Genomic DNA, 16,349 nt, shown 5'->3' with positions numbered 1-16,349 from the left:
GTAAACCTGTACAGCAACAGTGTCAATGGAATTAAGGTGATCGTTGATGGATAACTTCCTGCAGCTGTTCATTTTGTCTACTTTTGCTTTTCTTTCTTTTAGTTCAGCAAACCCATCTCTTACATTTGTCCTGTAGCGATGACTTATAATCTTAAACAATTTAATTGTTTCTAGTTCTAGTTCTCTTTTCTGCAGACGTTTCTTGCTTTTATCTTTTGGTTTGTAATCCTTGATTCTTAGTTCCATATCCTAACACAAACCCACATCAAATGTGCCTTCTTTTGGCCAGGATGGATCTAGTCCTTTTGTGCGTTTTGCATGCTCTGGGTTTTTGATCCCCACAATATCTACTGGTCTCACACTCATTTTCTTCATTTAAACTCACAAACTCGCAAAATTCCAAGTCAAAAGGCAAGGTTAATTCTGGTTTAAATGATTATGCTACTGATACATTTATACAGGTTACACTTGTGCTGTTTATTCCGACAAATAATTGGATTGCTTTTATTAACTTGAAATAGTATTGTACGATACTGTAGGATATTGAGGTTCTTCACTTCAGGTTATTTAGGAACGTACTATGATCAATGTCTCTATGTATGATGGCTTTTACTCCTCATGTGCAGTTACAGGCTGCGTCACTCAACAATTTCTGGGCGTTCAGCCAACAATCACCACTAGGGAGCCAAACAGGAAAGTGGGGGGAAACCACGTTGGCCGGCAATTATGTTCTGGCAAAATGACGAGAAGAGACGTTGAATTGGAGTTGCAACCAAGCAGGAAGTGTTTTAATGAGCTCAAGGCAACATACAACAGATCCAAAGTATTAGTTATTGCGTTCTTACACTTATAGTCTATCTTCAGCCCCCTTATGTCACCTTCCACCAATCAAACCAGTTGGTTGAACCACAACCAAAGCACATCTTGCTCTCCAAATATGGTATGTTCTTTCTGTCCACGTTTGAATCAGATATCGGACCAATTTGACAGAACATTTGGTGTGCGTAGGGGAAGTGTTTATCGCACCCGCCCAGGTTTCCTGACGCCGTCGTTCTAGGAGCTACTGGCGTTCTTATTTCAAGGAACTATCTGTTATAAAACCAACTGTGTTGTTTTCAGCTTGGTTATATGATGATTTTCTTCAACACTAGTAGTAGTAATAGTAATGTTCTTACATAAACTTAAAATACAGTGCTAAGAGGGAAAAAACACACAACAGGAATATAATAAACACAACATCTGATCAAAATCTATTGTAATAAACCATGTGATGTTGAATAATGCTAATGACATTTAGACATCACAGTGGATGTTATTTAAAAGACCAGTGTTATTGAATGTCGTACAAATCGAGTGTACTACTTCCGACAAATATATAGGTTTTTGATATAATTTTTAAAGCTTTTGTGTTCCATTAACTACTAAAGTGTAAAAACTTGCAGACACCTGCCTGATAAAAGGATACAGCTCAATTAATAAGTATTCTCAGATTTGTTAAGTAATGCAATACATTTTTTTTTCCAGATTTAGGACCAGTGTTGTAAAGAAACCACTATGGCTCTTGCAGGTTTTCCAGAAACTCCTCTATTTCTCTCCACATTCGGTTCCTGCGTTTATTTTTAACATTCTCCAGAACTTTGATGCTGTTCCCACGATAGAAGGATTGATGCGGTATCTCTGCCGCCTTCATGTGATATTTTAGTGACTTGTTTTGATCCTGTCGATCGTAGTTTAAATATTTTGCGTAGTGGTTGTAAAGCAGCTGTTTGTCTGCAGGTTCCAGATCAATTTTTAGCAGTTCCTGGTACATCTGCTCAGCTATAGCTATGTTGGACTTTGCGTATATAGTTGCGAGGTCTACTTTCGTCACAAATGAAGAATGAGGGTAACGAGAAATCACCTCCTCATGGAGACTGATTGCTCTGTCTATCATGCTTTGCTTTGGGTGACCGTCGCTGAAAAAAATGATCTTCCATTTGAGAGTGAGAGCGGCACATCTCTTCAGATAACGCTCATCTGGATGTTGTTCCAGAGCCTCCTCTGCCAAATCAATGGCCTCATCAATAGATACATAGTTTCTATAAACCCTTAGTGTTGCTCTCATACCACTGTAGCTGCTGAGAGGATTTCTCAAAATCTTTCCGGCTAACTCACGTGCTTCATCCTCAACTCTTTCTCCTTTCTTTGCACGTTGCTCAAGGTAGTAAGCAGCAAGGTACAAGTTCTCTGGATCCTGTTCCTTGGCGACTCTCATTTTCTCAAAGATGTCAGCCTCCAGCCCTGTGTCACTGTGATCAAAAGTACTCGCTAACCCTATGACGTGACTGGTGTTCCACTCCACCATGTCCGGCTGCATCCTGATGGCTTTCTGGAAGTAATCTGCAACCAGCTCTCTGTGTGCGCTGAACTTCATCAGGGTCCAGGCTTTTTCAGCGTAGATCTCTGCATGGAGCTCGTCCTGCGATGGAGATGGGTATTTCTTCATCAGGGCTTCAACCTTGGACAGGTAAGCCTCGCTCTCTGCTTGGTCTCCCAGGTGGTGGTGCAGCCAAGCCAGGTTCCCGTAGTTCACCACTAACCACGGACCGTCATCTGCTTTTCTCATCTGGCGGAAGGCCTCTGCAGCCTTGTTGAAGAAACTCTGGGCGTCTTCGGGGAAGCCCAGCTTGTACTGAATGAACCCCCTCAGGTTGTAAATATGACCCAGCCAGCTGTTTCCCTCCTCTGTGCCGATGTCCACCAGCTTGTCCCTTTGATATAAAAGTTTGGTCTTGCTGGGGTCAAGATCCCAGGTAAAGTGGCACTGCAGGGCCTCCAGTTTTGAGAGCAGTGGTGTTTGACTCTGAGCAGCACTGATGGGGAATAAAAATGACAAATATTAAAATACATCACTAGGTTAATATAATATGCTCGGAGGCGTGCTATGTTTGGATAATCATTGTTCATTTCATGTTGAGGAAGGGAGGAAGATAGAAATAGAGTAAGGAGCATTGAATCTGTTAGCTGCTTCCTTGATCTAGACACAACATAATTTCATTACACATGGTTGTGTACGGTGGTTTGATTTGAAAGGCAGCAAGAAAAAAAAAGGAATTAAGGAAGGATCGGAGGGGGGAATGAAAAATAGAGTAGGACGCATTGAATGGTCAGAAAGGAAATAGGGAAGATAAAAGATAAAAGAAGATAAGGAAAGAAGTATGAGAGGAGGAAGAAAGAATATGGACCAACAAATGGCTGCAAAGAGAAAGTAAGGTAGGAAGAGGAAAGTAAGTAAAGAAGGAAAACTTGAAAGAGAAACAGAAGAGGACAAAGGAAGGCAAATGGGTGGACGTAGAGGAAATGGGACAATGGAGGGAAAGAATGGATAAGAAAAGACGTATGAGAACGGACAAAATATAAAACCATGGAGGACAAGAAGAAACAAAGGTGAACAAAGTATGCAATGAATACATAGATTAGTAATGAAAGGTAGGATGGCGTCTGTGAGGAAGGAAGAAACAGAGTGAGGCAGGAGGAGAAAAAAAGAGGGGGGGTCAGAAGGACAGAAGGGAGAAAGAAAAGATGGCTGAAAGGTAAAGGAGGAGGAGGCAAGGAAGGAAGAAAGGTAAATAAATGGTGTGAGCCACAGAGAGAAGGGAAGAAAAAACTGGAGTCAGCAGAATAAAATAATTCAACAACAACATTTCACATTTGTCCACCAGAATTATATTCCTGGAAGTGTGGGATGAAACTTCAAGAAAACAACTGATCAGTAATAATTGTTAAGAAAAAGGGTTTTTAATCCCTGTGGCACTGACTGAAAGGCAAGACTGAAGAAACACAGGAGTGATAATAGTAGTAGCCTAAAGACAGAAAGGAGGGAATGAAGGAAGGAGGTACCAAAGATCTGACTGAACAACAGTGTTTGAATACATCATCAATGACTTGAAGGATCCATAATGTTAATATTATTTGGCTGTAGGACACAATGATAAGATATTAAATAAATCATAATGATACTGATTATTTACTCCAACAATGATATGAAATGTAGAAACAGCTACTCACCTCATCATTTAGCTGTTTCCTCAACTCTGTAACTCCTCTAAGTTAGTGTGGCTGGTTTTGGCTCTTGATGCTGCTTTGGCTTCGTTGGTATAAATGATAAGATGTTGTTGAGCACGCAGCTTTAAATGTTCACAATCACATCGAAGCGTATCGTAGAGGCGGGGCACTTGAGTTTCATTCTTCTATTCTCTTTTAGAAACGCTGCTTGACTTCCGTTTCCAGGAATTGAAGCCTACAGCCATCTGATGAATCTAAAACATGACTCATCAAATGTTGTGATTATATTTTCTCTTGAGAAAATGTTGAGTTAGAAACAGTTTTCTACTTCTTCTTACAGAACATGATGCCACACTGGGGGACATATTCACATCCAAGATATCACATTGTTATGGCTGCACCTTCACATTGTGTGATAATATCAACGTGTTGTGAAACCTTTGAACGCATCTGTATGTCCTGTGACCTGTCTTTGTCTTCACTTTCATCTGATCAAACTGAAACATAACTCATCACCTTTGGTCACTCAATTTTCTCTTAAGAGTTATGAGTTACTGTTTTGTAATTACAAGAAAATAACTCATACTTATGACAAAATATCTCGTGAATACGAGATCCGGATTTCATAATTATGAGAAAAGTTAAGGTGTAGCCTTGTTCGGTAAAGTCGGAAAGATATTCAGATTCGGACTTCTTAGATCAGTAACTCAGAAGCGAAACGTTGTTAAAACACAAACAAAAGAGCACAAGAGTGCGCAGGGACCGTCTACAACAGAGGTATCCAACACGGTGCCCGCGGGCACCCTGTCGCCCGCAGGGACCACGTGAGTCGCCCGCGAGACATGTTCTAAAAATAGCACTAGTCACCATTGGAGCTCAGTCTAAAATTGTAGTTGCTGTTCTTTTTTAATCAAAAACGCTTGCATTATTGTAGATTTTAAAATGACAATATTTCTTGTCATAAGAGAGTTGGGTACCCGGAGGCGCACGGCGGACAGCCAGGACTAGGCCGCCGCACTAGGTTTTCAGGTTCCGAATGGCGGGCGCTTCCCGTTGGCGCCAGACGCGCGCGGCGAGAGCACCCCGTCGTCAGGTCCGTAAATCCTCGGAACAGACCGCGGGGCAATCCGATCGAAAATGCCCAGACTAGAGGTTTGAACGCGGGCGCCCGAAGACGCTCGCGCGCCTCGGAGGGTTGGATCCCCCGCTCGGCTATAGACGAGACTTTTTACTGGTTTCTTCGTGGAGAAAAAGGTACCGTTGGAAAAGCTGGTGTCTGTGACAACAGACGAGGCTCCCGCGATGACGGGCCGGCATGCAGGCTTCATTGCGCAATGCAAAGGTGACCCAGACTTCGCAAAATGTCTACATTACCACTGCATCATTCACCAGCAGGCGCTAGGTGCAAAAGTAACCGGCTTTAATCATGTGATGATACAAAAATATCAGAGATGTGATACCTCTGACTTTCAAATGTTGAAACAGATTAACAGAAATAAAAGTTGCATGTTTAAATATGTATGTGTAGCTATACCATCATTGTTGTGGAAATCATTCTTAATAATTATTGTGAGGAATAATTAACTGACGTGATCAAACAGTCTCTTTACATATATTATTATTAATAAAAGGTGATCTGTGCAATTTTGTTATTCAGGAAGTTTGTATCAAATAAGTAGCCCTTTGTACTACTCGGTACCCTTGAAGTAGCTCTCAGTTTCAAAAAGGTTGGTGACCCCTGGTCTACAAGGTGCAATGCTTAAAAAAACCTGTTCAACTGCGCGAGGACGCCGGCATCCTCGATCCCCGCCCCTTCCGTTCCTACGGCTTGCTTACGCAAAATACGTCACAAAACATGGCCGTATTTGGTATCCCAGCATGCCCCAAATCCTCATCTTTGCAAAGAAAATATCGATTTTCTATGGATTTTTCACAAAAGGAGCCCAACCACACACTGTTTAAAGTCGCCATAACCGCTGCAAGTCGGATTCTGCAGCATTTCGACGGAAAAAGACACATTATAGACCCAACAATGTGCTAGCGGATGTTACCATGGAACTAGTGCCATCAGAAAACGCTAGTACTTATAGTGCAAACCTTATCTGTTTCATACATGAGCCGTAAACCAACGAATAACCTTTGCGTAAATGCGCCACCCGTATACTCGATCTTGCGCTCGGTTTTCGCCATTACGCACAGCAAGTCCGCTGCTTACGTACCACGTCTTCGAACATATATACATAGTTTTTGCAATTTGCAAAGGCTAAAAATAAAAGGAAAATAATATAATTTCAAAATATAAAGGGAGAAACACCTTTAGTGTGTCAGAATAGCATTTGGTTACCATGTGTCCATTTGGGTCTCCAAATATACTTTTAGAGCTCCGCCTGGATCTCTTCATGGAAAAAACACTGTAGAATGGTCATACTTTGTCCAATCGTCTTCAAATTCGAGGCAGTTGTTCACTGATAGTGTAGTTACAGCCCTATACTGTCATTTACCTGTACAGATACAGCCACAGGCAGTTATTTATACTGAAAGACACTTTGTTATTTTAGGCGGACAAAAATCTTCAATTTGTACTGACTTCAAAGGCCCACTGCTCTGTCTCTATATGACCTACAGGTTTTCTGACACTTCCACAAGGAACCTTAGGGGGTTTTCTTTCATTGATGCATATAGTCAGAGTGGTTCAGAAGCTACAGCCATCTTTAATTTGGGTATGTCATTTTAGGCGGTTTTGCTCCAAAATAGGGGTGGAGTAGATTGAAAAAAGAATAGACATATGATAAAAATATTCAATAACTTCATTATTATGCTGTGGAGTGTGACCAAAATCGCTTCACTCATCAATGGACTCCTCATGGTTTAACTAAAAAAGGTAACCCTTATTAAAATGGTCATATGGTGCACACATGGAATTTGAAGAGTGAAATTTTGCTTTGTATGTTATTACTAATATTAATAAGTATTGTAATACAGACCTGTGATGTTAACAGAAACATGTGCACCCTTTTAGAGACTACCATATTGAAAATGGTATTGAACTATGTTTGGCACTACAAATGCAAGTTTGTTCAATAGTGACATTTATGCTGTGGAAAGTCATAATGTGGAAGCTCTGTACACAGCCCAGCTGATAATCCTGCATTTTTATTCATTCATTTTATTTTATGTAGAATAGTTAAAAGTACAAACAGTAAATAAACTTGAAGGATTTTACATGGGATAGCTTCGTGGCATCATTGTCATGACAACAGAGCCAGCTATAAAGTCAAAGTTCAAGATAAATCAACTCTTTCTCTTCACAAGTCTCAACACTACAGCCTGAAACATTCACCCAAATAGTTTAAGAAGCATTTATTTAAATAAATTAATAAATTGATAATATAAGGAACCATTACATACATATAATTCAGTGTTTGCACCCATTGACAGTTTATTCAATCAGTTGTGGGAAAGTGGCAGGAATATGACTTTGTAACAGTTATATATTTTGTTCATTATTTAAAATATTTGTTAATTTATTTAATTTAGCTCTCCTTAAATTTATCGTTGGAGCAAACACGTTTGAAAACGTGCAACTTTTACTTTGAAGGCGAGCTGTCTCTGTTTACAGCTCTGGACTTCCTTTACTCAATTGTCATTATTAAAGTTAGATAATGGAACAAGCTGATGTTTTGGTGCTGAATTGCATTGCACGTATTCATTCAATGTGACAATAACACAGACAAACCGTTTACCACGTTTAGGCAGCATCGGCTATCGAACAACGAACTCACACGTAGCAGAAAACATTTACATTAACACAAGTAGACCAATGAGATATTAGGTAACACCCCTAAACTGACATTGTTCATTATACAACGTGACAATGGAAAATTAATTATACTTTTTGCACGGACTATATATATATATATATATATATATATATATATATATATTAATCAATACATAGCTGTACTTTTTTTAGTGCTAATTAGCACACAAGCATCATTAGCTAATATGGTTAACGTTAGCTTTTAGCTAGCTCAAAGCCAAGTAGGCTACAGCCTCCCAGAGTAGTTAGCGTGGCTGTAGACTAGGTTGTTGTAAGTGTTGTTCAAATGTGAGTCTCTTTTTTACTTTTTTTAACAATTTGTGATTATAATTTTTTAAGTGTGAAATCTGAGTTTCGGTGCATAAAATATTGCCGGCCTCACAGAGCAGCTAGCATGGCCGTGGGTTAGCATAGCTAAATGTTGTTTAACGAACATCAATAATCCTAATCCGGCAATAGAATATATATTATTCTGAAATGGGCCATTCTATAAAATGTGTACTTTTTCTTTTGGTATTGTGAGTATATTTTGATGCCAATACTTTTGTGCTTTTACTTGTAACTGTATTTCTACACCGGTGTTGCTAACGTCACTTTTGCTGATCTGAGTAACGTTACTTCTTACATTTGTGTTTCAGCAGTTGAGACATGAATCGTCTTTCTAGTTTCAGATATCTGGAGCTGTTGAGGAGGAGACTCACTGTTTCATCACTTTACGGTTTGGAGGAAGAAAAAGAAGAAAGAGAAGAAGATAGTCCCCTAAATGTAAGATTCAGCACACACCACGTCTGTGATACTGTTTATTGTCCAAGAGGGGGCGTTGTTCCTTTTGGTTTCTGTCTTGTGACTCAGCCCTGCCACTGCATCAGTACAAGATCAGTGAGAGAGAATGAAAGAAGCTTTTGGCATCCTCTGGTGTCAGCATTTCAGCGCACAACAATCCTCTCTCGTCTTTATTTAGAAACCAGTGGAGACTCTGAGAATGGAGGCAGCATCTCGAATGAATTAAGCATGAATTAAGAAAAATGAGCCAGAAGTGCTCTGACGAATGGCAATAAGCTCGAGTGCCATTGAAATTTGTGGACGGTTCATTTGTTGCCCTTTGGTTTTCTCGCAGCAGCTGATTGCTATTGTCTGATTCATCCGCTGCAAAATGGAGCAGATAATGGTCTGTACTTGCATAGTCTTTCCGACCACTTTCACACTACATGTCATCATTCACACACTGATGGCACCTGCCCATAACATTCACACAACACTCATACACACAACTACGGGAGCAATTTGGGGTTAAGTGTCTTGCCCACATGGACTACTAGCGGAGCCGGGGATCGAACCTCTGATTGAAGGACGACTCTGCTCTCCACTGAGCCACAGTCGCCACATAGGCTCTCTCAGTCTTTAAGTGCTGACGCAGCAGTATACTGAAGCTGCTAGTGATGCCAGCTGGGTGCCAGAAAGAGGCTAAAGAGGGTCGTCTTGATACCCAGACACTGGCCCTCTTTCCTCTTCCATCATCCCTCCTGCCAACTGTCATATCTCTCATCTGTACTCATAGTCCATCACCTCCACCTCGTCCATCTCTCTTTAACGCCAATGTCTTTTCCTTCCTCCTCGTCCTCTCTTCTTGCATCATTCATGCCCGACTTCTTCCCCATTTGTGGATTTGAGTGTGAGATCCTTGATGATCAGGCTTCCCTTTTTATCTACAAGTGTTGTGCTGTGCTTGTTGGTTCAGAGTCGATGCCTTCAGTCTTTTCATTTTTAGGCCTGCCCCTTTAGCATTTTTGCTGTAAAAAAAATACCAACGTCCCAGTTCTGTCCACTTCACATGAGGGAGAAACTCAAAGCTAGAGGGGAGGCAAAGAGAATGATTACAGAGAACTTTGTAATTGTTTGCATGATTATATTTGTTAATCTGGTCTATAGCCAACAATTTTTCTATTATTGAATTATCTGTCTGTAAAAAAAGTTTGAATTAATTGACAGATGTACAATGTAAAGCAAGTCATTTCTTCTTCTTTAGTTTATAAAGTTTTAACAAAAACAATAATTTTTTTGGGTTTCTATATGAACATTGTATCAGGTTTGTTTTTTTGTGCTTTTCTTTCAAACATCTAATCACTTAGTAGATTAAATCACATCAGCACAGTTTTCAAGCAGGATTTTAATTGAGATTATTTAGAATCAGAATCAGCTTGATTGGCCATGTATGCGTATGCACACATGGAATTTGACTCCGGTTTCCACCTGGGTCTCAACTTACATACACAGGTTTAGAAATAAACAAGAAAAATATAAAAAATAAGACAAGGACAACAAAAAAAGTCGAACAGATGTAAGTACAAACATTTAAAGACTATGTACAATATAAATATAAATATATATCCAAAAGTATATATATATATATATGAACATAAACCTATACAGCAACAGTCTCAATGGAATTAAGGTGATAGTGCAAATGGAGGCAATAGTGCAGTACTGTCTGATTAATTGTTCATCAGAGTGAGAGAGGGGTCTTCCTAGGATACACTGAGCTCCTCTCTCTTCTTCATCTCTTTCTGTATGAATTGATGTTAATGCTCATTACTAACTTTACTTCTTCCCCGGAGTCTTTGTGCTTTCTCGCCTCACAGGTTCCCATGGATCGTTTTATCTCGGACACTGGTCCTTCCACCCGCCATGGCCCTGCTGACACCTACTATCTTTATTATTAACATTATTAACCCTATTACCGATACCATTAATGCACAGTACTGACTTTGTTTCTTCCCCGGAGTCCTTGTGCTTTCTCTCCTCACAGGTTTCCATGGAGCATGGTTTCATCTGGACCCTGGTCCTTCCTCCTACCATGGCCCTGCTGACTCCAACTGCTAATATCACTTTTATTATTACTCACACTATTTCATATTACCGATGCCATTAATGCACATTATGCTTCTTCACCAGAGTATATGCTTTCTCGCCTCACAGGTTCCTGTGTATCCGGGTTATACCTGGACCTGGTCTTGCCTCCTGCCGTGGTTCTGTCATACATTGAATGTGTTGTAATTCTGTTATGCTGTTCTACACATGACATCTATTGCACTTCTGCCCATCATGGGAGAGGGATCCCTCCTCTATTGCTCTCCCACAGGTCTCTTCCTCTTTTTTCCCCGTTAAAGGTTTTTTGTTTGTTTGTTTTTTCCTGTTCCGATGTGAGGGTTCCGGGACAAGAGGATGTCAAATGTGTACATATTGTAAAGCCCTCATTTGTGATTTTGGGCTATACAAAAATATATTGAATTGAATTGAACAACCAGTGAAAGAAGCTGTTCCTGGGTCTGGTGGTTTTGGCGTATGTGCTCTGTAGTGCCTACCAGAGGGGAAGAGTTGGAACAGGTTGTGTGTATTTAGGCAGTTATTTGCTGAGGTTTGCTCTGTTAAAGTCCCCAAGAACAATGAGCAGGGAGTCTATGTGTTTGTGCTCCATGTTGGTGATCTGCTCAGCCAGGTGTTGGAGAGCCTCACTCACACAGACCTGAGGTGGGATGTAAACACCGACCAGAATGAATGAGGAAAACTCCCACGGTGAATAAAATGGTTTACAGTTTATATGCAGTTCATCCACCTTGTTGGCCAGAGAGCGGACATTTGCCAGATGGATTGACGGGAGCGCAGTTCTGAATCCCCGCTGACGCAGCTTAACTAGCGCTCCTGCTCTCTTCCCCCGTCGGCATCTCCGGCAAATCCAGAGGAGAGCCGCTGCTCCTCCAACTAAAAGCTCTGTGAAATACGGCGAAAATGTTTGACCAGTGGATTGTCGGATGTTTAAAAGAAACAAAACAGAAAAAATACGAGAGAGCGCAGTAGGCTACTGAGGCTGCCATCCGCGGCGCCATCTTGATCATCTTTATGTTATATTATGTGTGAAATACAGTTTCAGGAGCCTTACTTCTTCACTGTAACTAACATTTAAAGATAAAGTAATATAGTTCAGCTGTCTGCAACTTCAATCCAGAAGTGTTGCTCCCAGAAGCAGCCTCGGGGGCTGCTTCTGGGAGCTGAAGCTGAAGCCCCCCTAAAATGTTCTTCAGCCCCCCCAAATAATTTGGCATTATTGGCATTTTACTTTTTGTTAATTTTAATTTTGGTGATGTCATTAAATTAAACTATTGTTCCTCACATGGACAAGTTATTTATAACTCTAACATGCTATATATATATACAAGATGTGACGTTAATGAATACTAAATTAATGAATTATTTTCATTATTATCATTTTTTATAACACTGCTGTAGTTTATTTCAAAATGATCATATAGAACTTACCAACACTGGAGAGGCACAGATGATAACAAAATAAGGAACTACATAGAAAATAACTTCAAGGTACATTTGTGTTTTTACTTTGCAACAAACCGAAGTAGAGGTAGAAGAGTACTGTCAGGTGCATACTGTTGGCCTAAATAGGTCATTGAAAAATTTGAGTCATTGCACAATATCAAAATGAAGTTATGATATGACGAGGTCATCTTGTCATACAGTTACTGATAGGTCTGTCGTTCAAATGTTTAAGCAGCCAAAAGAACACATTCCCCATTACTCAAATTCTGAGAGAGCTCAGTGACAAAATTGATAACCTGCAAGTTCAACATCAATTGTTCTGCTGTCCTCGATGGTGCAATAACGGTGTTTCAGATGGCTCTCCTAGGACCCAAATAAAAACATGTCCATAACATTTTCAGTCAAATTAAATATTCCTAATGAGGTTGTGGTGACTAGTCTTCAATGGGTTCCAATGAAATGATCTGGTCGTGTATTTCTTTACTTCAAGGCGTTTTGGCCTCTGGGTGTGCACCACGTCAATGACTGGATCAATCAACCCATCAATCAATTATCTTAACTACGTAATCCCTTGTAATGTCATTTGTCATGGCTCATCATAAGTTCAGGAGGAAGAGCAAAGGGAAGTCAAAGGAACACTGTTGTGCTATCAGGAACACAAATCAATCAAAGCATAGTTGTCAATATCTAAATCAGGGGTTCTTAACCTTTTTGACCTCGGGGCCCAACTTTTCAAGTAGAAAGTGTCCCGGGGCCCATTCAAATATTAACACTACTAGTTTAACTAATTGATCTCACTCTTGGTTTGATTTGTATTCAATAACTATATTGTTACCTGTTCAACTCCACCCCTATTTTGGAGCAAAACCGCCTAAAATGACATACCCAAATTAAAATGGCTGTAGCTTCTGAACCACTCTGACTATATGCATCAATGAGGTCTTTCTAGAAAGAAAACCCCCTAAGGTAGAAGAAAACCTGTAGGTCATACAGAAACAGAGCAGTGGGCCTTTGAAGTCAGTAAAAATTGAAGATTTTTGTCCGCCTAAAATAAAAAGTATCTTTCAGTATAAATAACTGCCTGTGGCTGTATCTGTACAGGTAAAGGACAGTATAGGGCTGTAACTACACTATCAGTGAACAACTGCCTCAAATTTGAAGAAGATTGGACAAAGTATGACGATTCTACAGTGTTTCTTCCATGAAGAGATCCAGGCGGAGCTCTAAAAGGATATTTGGAGACCCAAATGGACACATGGTAACCAAATGATATTCTGACACACTAAAGGTGTTTCTCCCTTTATATTTTGATATTATATTATTTCCCTTTTATTTTTAGCCTTTGCAAAAACTATATATATGGTCGAAGACGTGGTATGTAAGTAGCGGACTAACTGTGCATAATGGCTGACACTGAGCGCACGATCGAGTATGAGGGTACCTCAGTTACGCAAGGTTGTACGTTGGTTGACGGCTTATAGAAGAGGAAGATAAGGTTTGTACTTTAAGTACTAGCGTTTTCTGAAGCTACTAGCTCCATGGTAACATCCGCTAGCACATTGTTGGGTCTGTAATATGTCTTTTTCCGTCGAAATGCTGCAAGATCCGACTTGCAGCGGTTATTCCTCGACTTTGGACAGTGTGTTTGGGCTCCTTTTGTGAAAAATCCATAAGAAATGAAAGAAAATCGATGACTTTGCAAAGATGAGGGTTTTGGGCATGCTGGGATACCAAACACGGCCATGTTTTGTGACGTAGTTTGCGCAAGCAAGCCGTAGGAACGGAACGGAAGGGGAGGGGATCGAGGACGCCGGCGTCCTCGCGGAGTTGAACAGGCAAAACCCTTGTCAAATAAATGAGATGATACAATGTGATGATCACAAATACATTTATTTATCATGTGTATGTAAACCTGCACACACAACAAGAAGCCCAACAGTCTTTCCCACGAGCGTTGGATGTTTCGTCGCTAGGTGTCGCTTTATTTTTGAAGGCTTCAGTGCTTCGTTTGTTAGCATTAGCCCACATTCCACACACTGAAAGTATTAAGAAAGTCAGGATTGTACTTGCGCACACATTTAGACTTTTGGGGGGGGGGAGGGGGGTATGGCACCACTGTCGTCTTCATTTTTTCTACCACTATACCACTACAGTGTAGTGGTTAAATCGTGTAATGTTTATGTTCATTAAATGATGTAACACTGCTGCCCTCTAGTGGTTAAATCGTGGAATGTTTATGATTCAAAAATGTCAATAGTCAAAGTATTTTTACCACATCCAGAACGGTGAAGGTTTGAATCCGAGCACTGACGATAACATCCAGCTGTTATCACAACACTAATGTACAAAATCATCACAGAACACTGTTCCCTAAAATATAACAGTTTATTTACTGAACAATACTGATCATAAATCAATAATATACATCAACAAACAAACAATTACTACAAGCATACTACCTAAAAGCAACAAACAATCGTGTGTGTGTGTGTGTGTGTGTAGGAGGGGGTGGGGGGGTTCAACCTTGACCTCTACGTTCCTGAGAGCAGTCTCTAGACGAAGTTTATGACTTCAGATTGTGTCATTGTTGTTATTGTCACATTTCAGTTTCATCATCTTTACGTGGATGTTCTCTCCGGCTGACTACCAAGGTGGAGAGCGATTGGTTCAGAAACGATGATGCACGTCCACGGTTACGTTGTGGCTGCTTCTGAAGGTTCTATCCACTGTTTCTACGGTGGCAGGTTTACGTACATTAGTCGACTATAACTGCCCACATGATCACATCTCAGCCGCACTTTATGGACGATGCAGGTTCTTTGAATACTTCTTAACAATGTTGGGTAGTGCCACACTTATTTGCCATGTAAACTATTGATGACCTCATTGCTGCTGGTGCGTTGTGTCTTTACATTTTGTGTCGGCATGTCTGTTTGGTAACTGTGCACAGGGAGTGTAAGAGGGAATGATGGCAGGAAATAAAAGTGTATGTACAGGAGACTATTTGCTCAATACTAACATTTCTTTGTAACGTCTCTGTGTGTGTTTACTGTTTTCCTGCAGACGTCCAGCAGCTGTTGGTGGTTCAAGAAGAGGTTCCCCCTGATCAGCAGGAGTGGTGCTCCAGTCTGGACCAGGAGGACCCAGAACCCCCACACATTAAAGAGGAACAGGAGGAACTCTGGACCAGTCAGGAGGGAGAGCAGCTTCAAGGGCTGGAGGAAGCTGATGTCTCTCAAGTTCTCATTCACTCCTGTGAAGAATGAAGATGATGAAGAGGAAGCTCAGTCCTCACAGCTTGTTTTAGCTTTTTTTGTTGTTGCTTCGGCTGCTTTATTAGTAATAAAATCGAACTCTGCAGTGTTACCAATTACTTACTGGAGGACATGAATGAAACATGTTAAACGGTCAATCGGCTGTGGCGTACGCCAGATCAGTTCATATTTAGTTTGTTTGTTTTCACGATATTTGATTGTTTATGTATTAAAATGGGCCTGCAATCTACATTTGGTTGTGTAACCCTGTTGTATGACAATGAATGAATAAAATGAATATAAATAACCTTGTAATAAAAGCTGCCGGTAATACATTAAAATGGATTGTCGTCGGCTAATAAAGAGAAGCCGACTTTTGTCTAACTGTCTGAATTCAAGGGCCCATTGTTTAAACAAAATAAAAACTACCAAGAATTTCAATGAATTCTGTCGCTCTTACTGTCACTGCAAATGTGCCATCATGCAGGAATGGAAAGTTATTCCTGCAGGTGTCCACCTCCTGCATACCTTTTACATGAACCTCTTGTGATAGCCTACCTGCTGCAGTGTTGGGCGGATTTCTTTCACAGAGAGGGAATCTAGTAAAATAATAATAATAGTATTAAGAGGCGTCTGTTTGCAAAAGGACCACAGACTGTTGTTTTTCAAATATTCAGCCAGAGAAGGATCGGTTTAAAATCCACATCAACGTTTAACATTTAAGGATGTTTCTCTTGTTTTCTCCTCTTCATTGAAAATACATGACAGTACCTCATTACTCAAATAAAACGCACTTCATCAGAAAGTTTTGAAAGTCAGAAATGCACGTAAAAATACCCATAAAATATACATTTCAGTCAGGTTTCTGTTCTGAAAATCATAATTGACACATTCTTTGATGC

General features: G+C 40.3%; 1 protein-coding gene and 1 long non-coding RNA gene across 5 annotated transcripts in view; one reads left to right on the top strand and one right to left on the bottom strand.

Annotated features, from left to right (window-relative positions):
* LOC142939300 (uncharacterized) overlaps window positions 1-16,349 on the top strand; it is a 75,099-nt gene that overhangs the window by 6,372 nt on the left and 52,378 nt on the right. Inside the window, exons 3-4 of one of the 3 annotated variants that reach the window (XR_012949947.1) lie at window positions 8,530-13,451; window positions 15,257-15,884. This is a non-coding gene — a long non-coding RNA (uncharacterized LOC142939300). Of the gene's footprint in view, window positions 1-8,529; window positions 13,452-15,256; window positions 15,885-16,349 lie in introns of those variants that run through there. The other 2 variants (XR_012949948.1, XR_012949949.1) reach the window with 2 other exon arrangements.
* LOC142939295 (antiviral innate immune response effector IFIT1-like) lies at window positions 761-4,134 on the bottom strand. 2 transcript variants are annotated; one of them, XM_076082571.1, is made up of 3 exons: window positions 4,048-4,134; window positions 1,855-2,852; window positions 761-1,705 (listed from the first exon to the last, which is right to left on the bottom strand). In XM_076082571.1, exons 1-3 carry the CDS (start codon window positions 4,053-4,055, stop codon window positions 1,620-1,622), a joined length of 1,092 nt encoding a protein of 363 aa, XP_075938686.1. In that variant the 5' UTR covers window positions 4,056-4,134; the 3' UTR covers window positions 761-1,619. The 2 variants fall into 2 exon arrangements, with proteins under 2 accessions (XP_075938686.1, XP_075938685.1); XM_076082570.1 differs by having other exon boundaries at window positions 761-2,852; window positions 4,048-4,117.

This window comes from Anarhichas minor, unplaced genomic scaffold (assembly GCF_050575085.1).
Source record: "Anarhichas minor isolate MPS153535 unplaced genomic scaffold, ASM5057508v1 ptg000096l, whole genome shotgun sequence".
Taxonomy (NCBI): Eukaryota; Metazoa; Chordata; class Actinopteri; order Perciformes; family Anarhichadidae; genus Anarhichas; species Anarhichas minor.
Note: the sequence above shows the minus strand (reverse complement) of the source record. Positions and strands in the feature narration are given on the sequence as shown.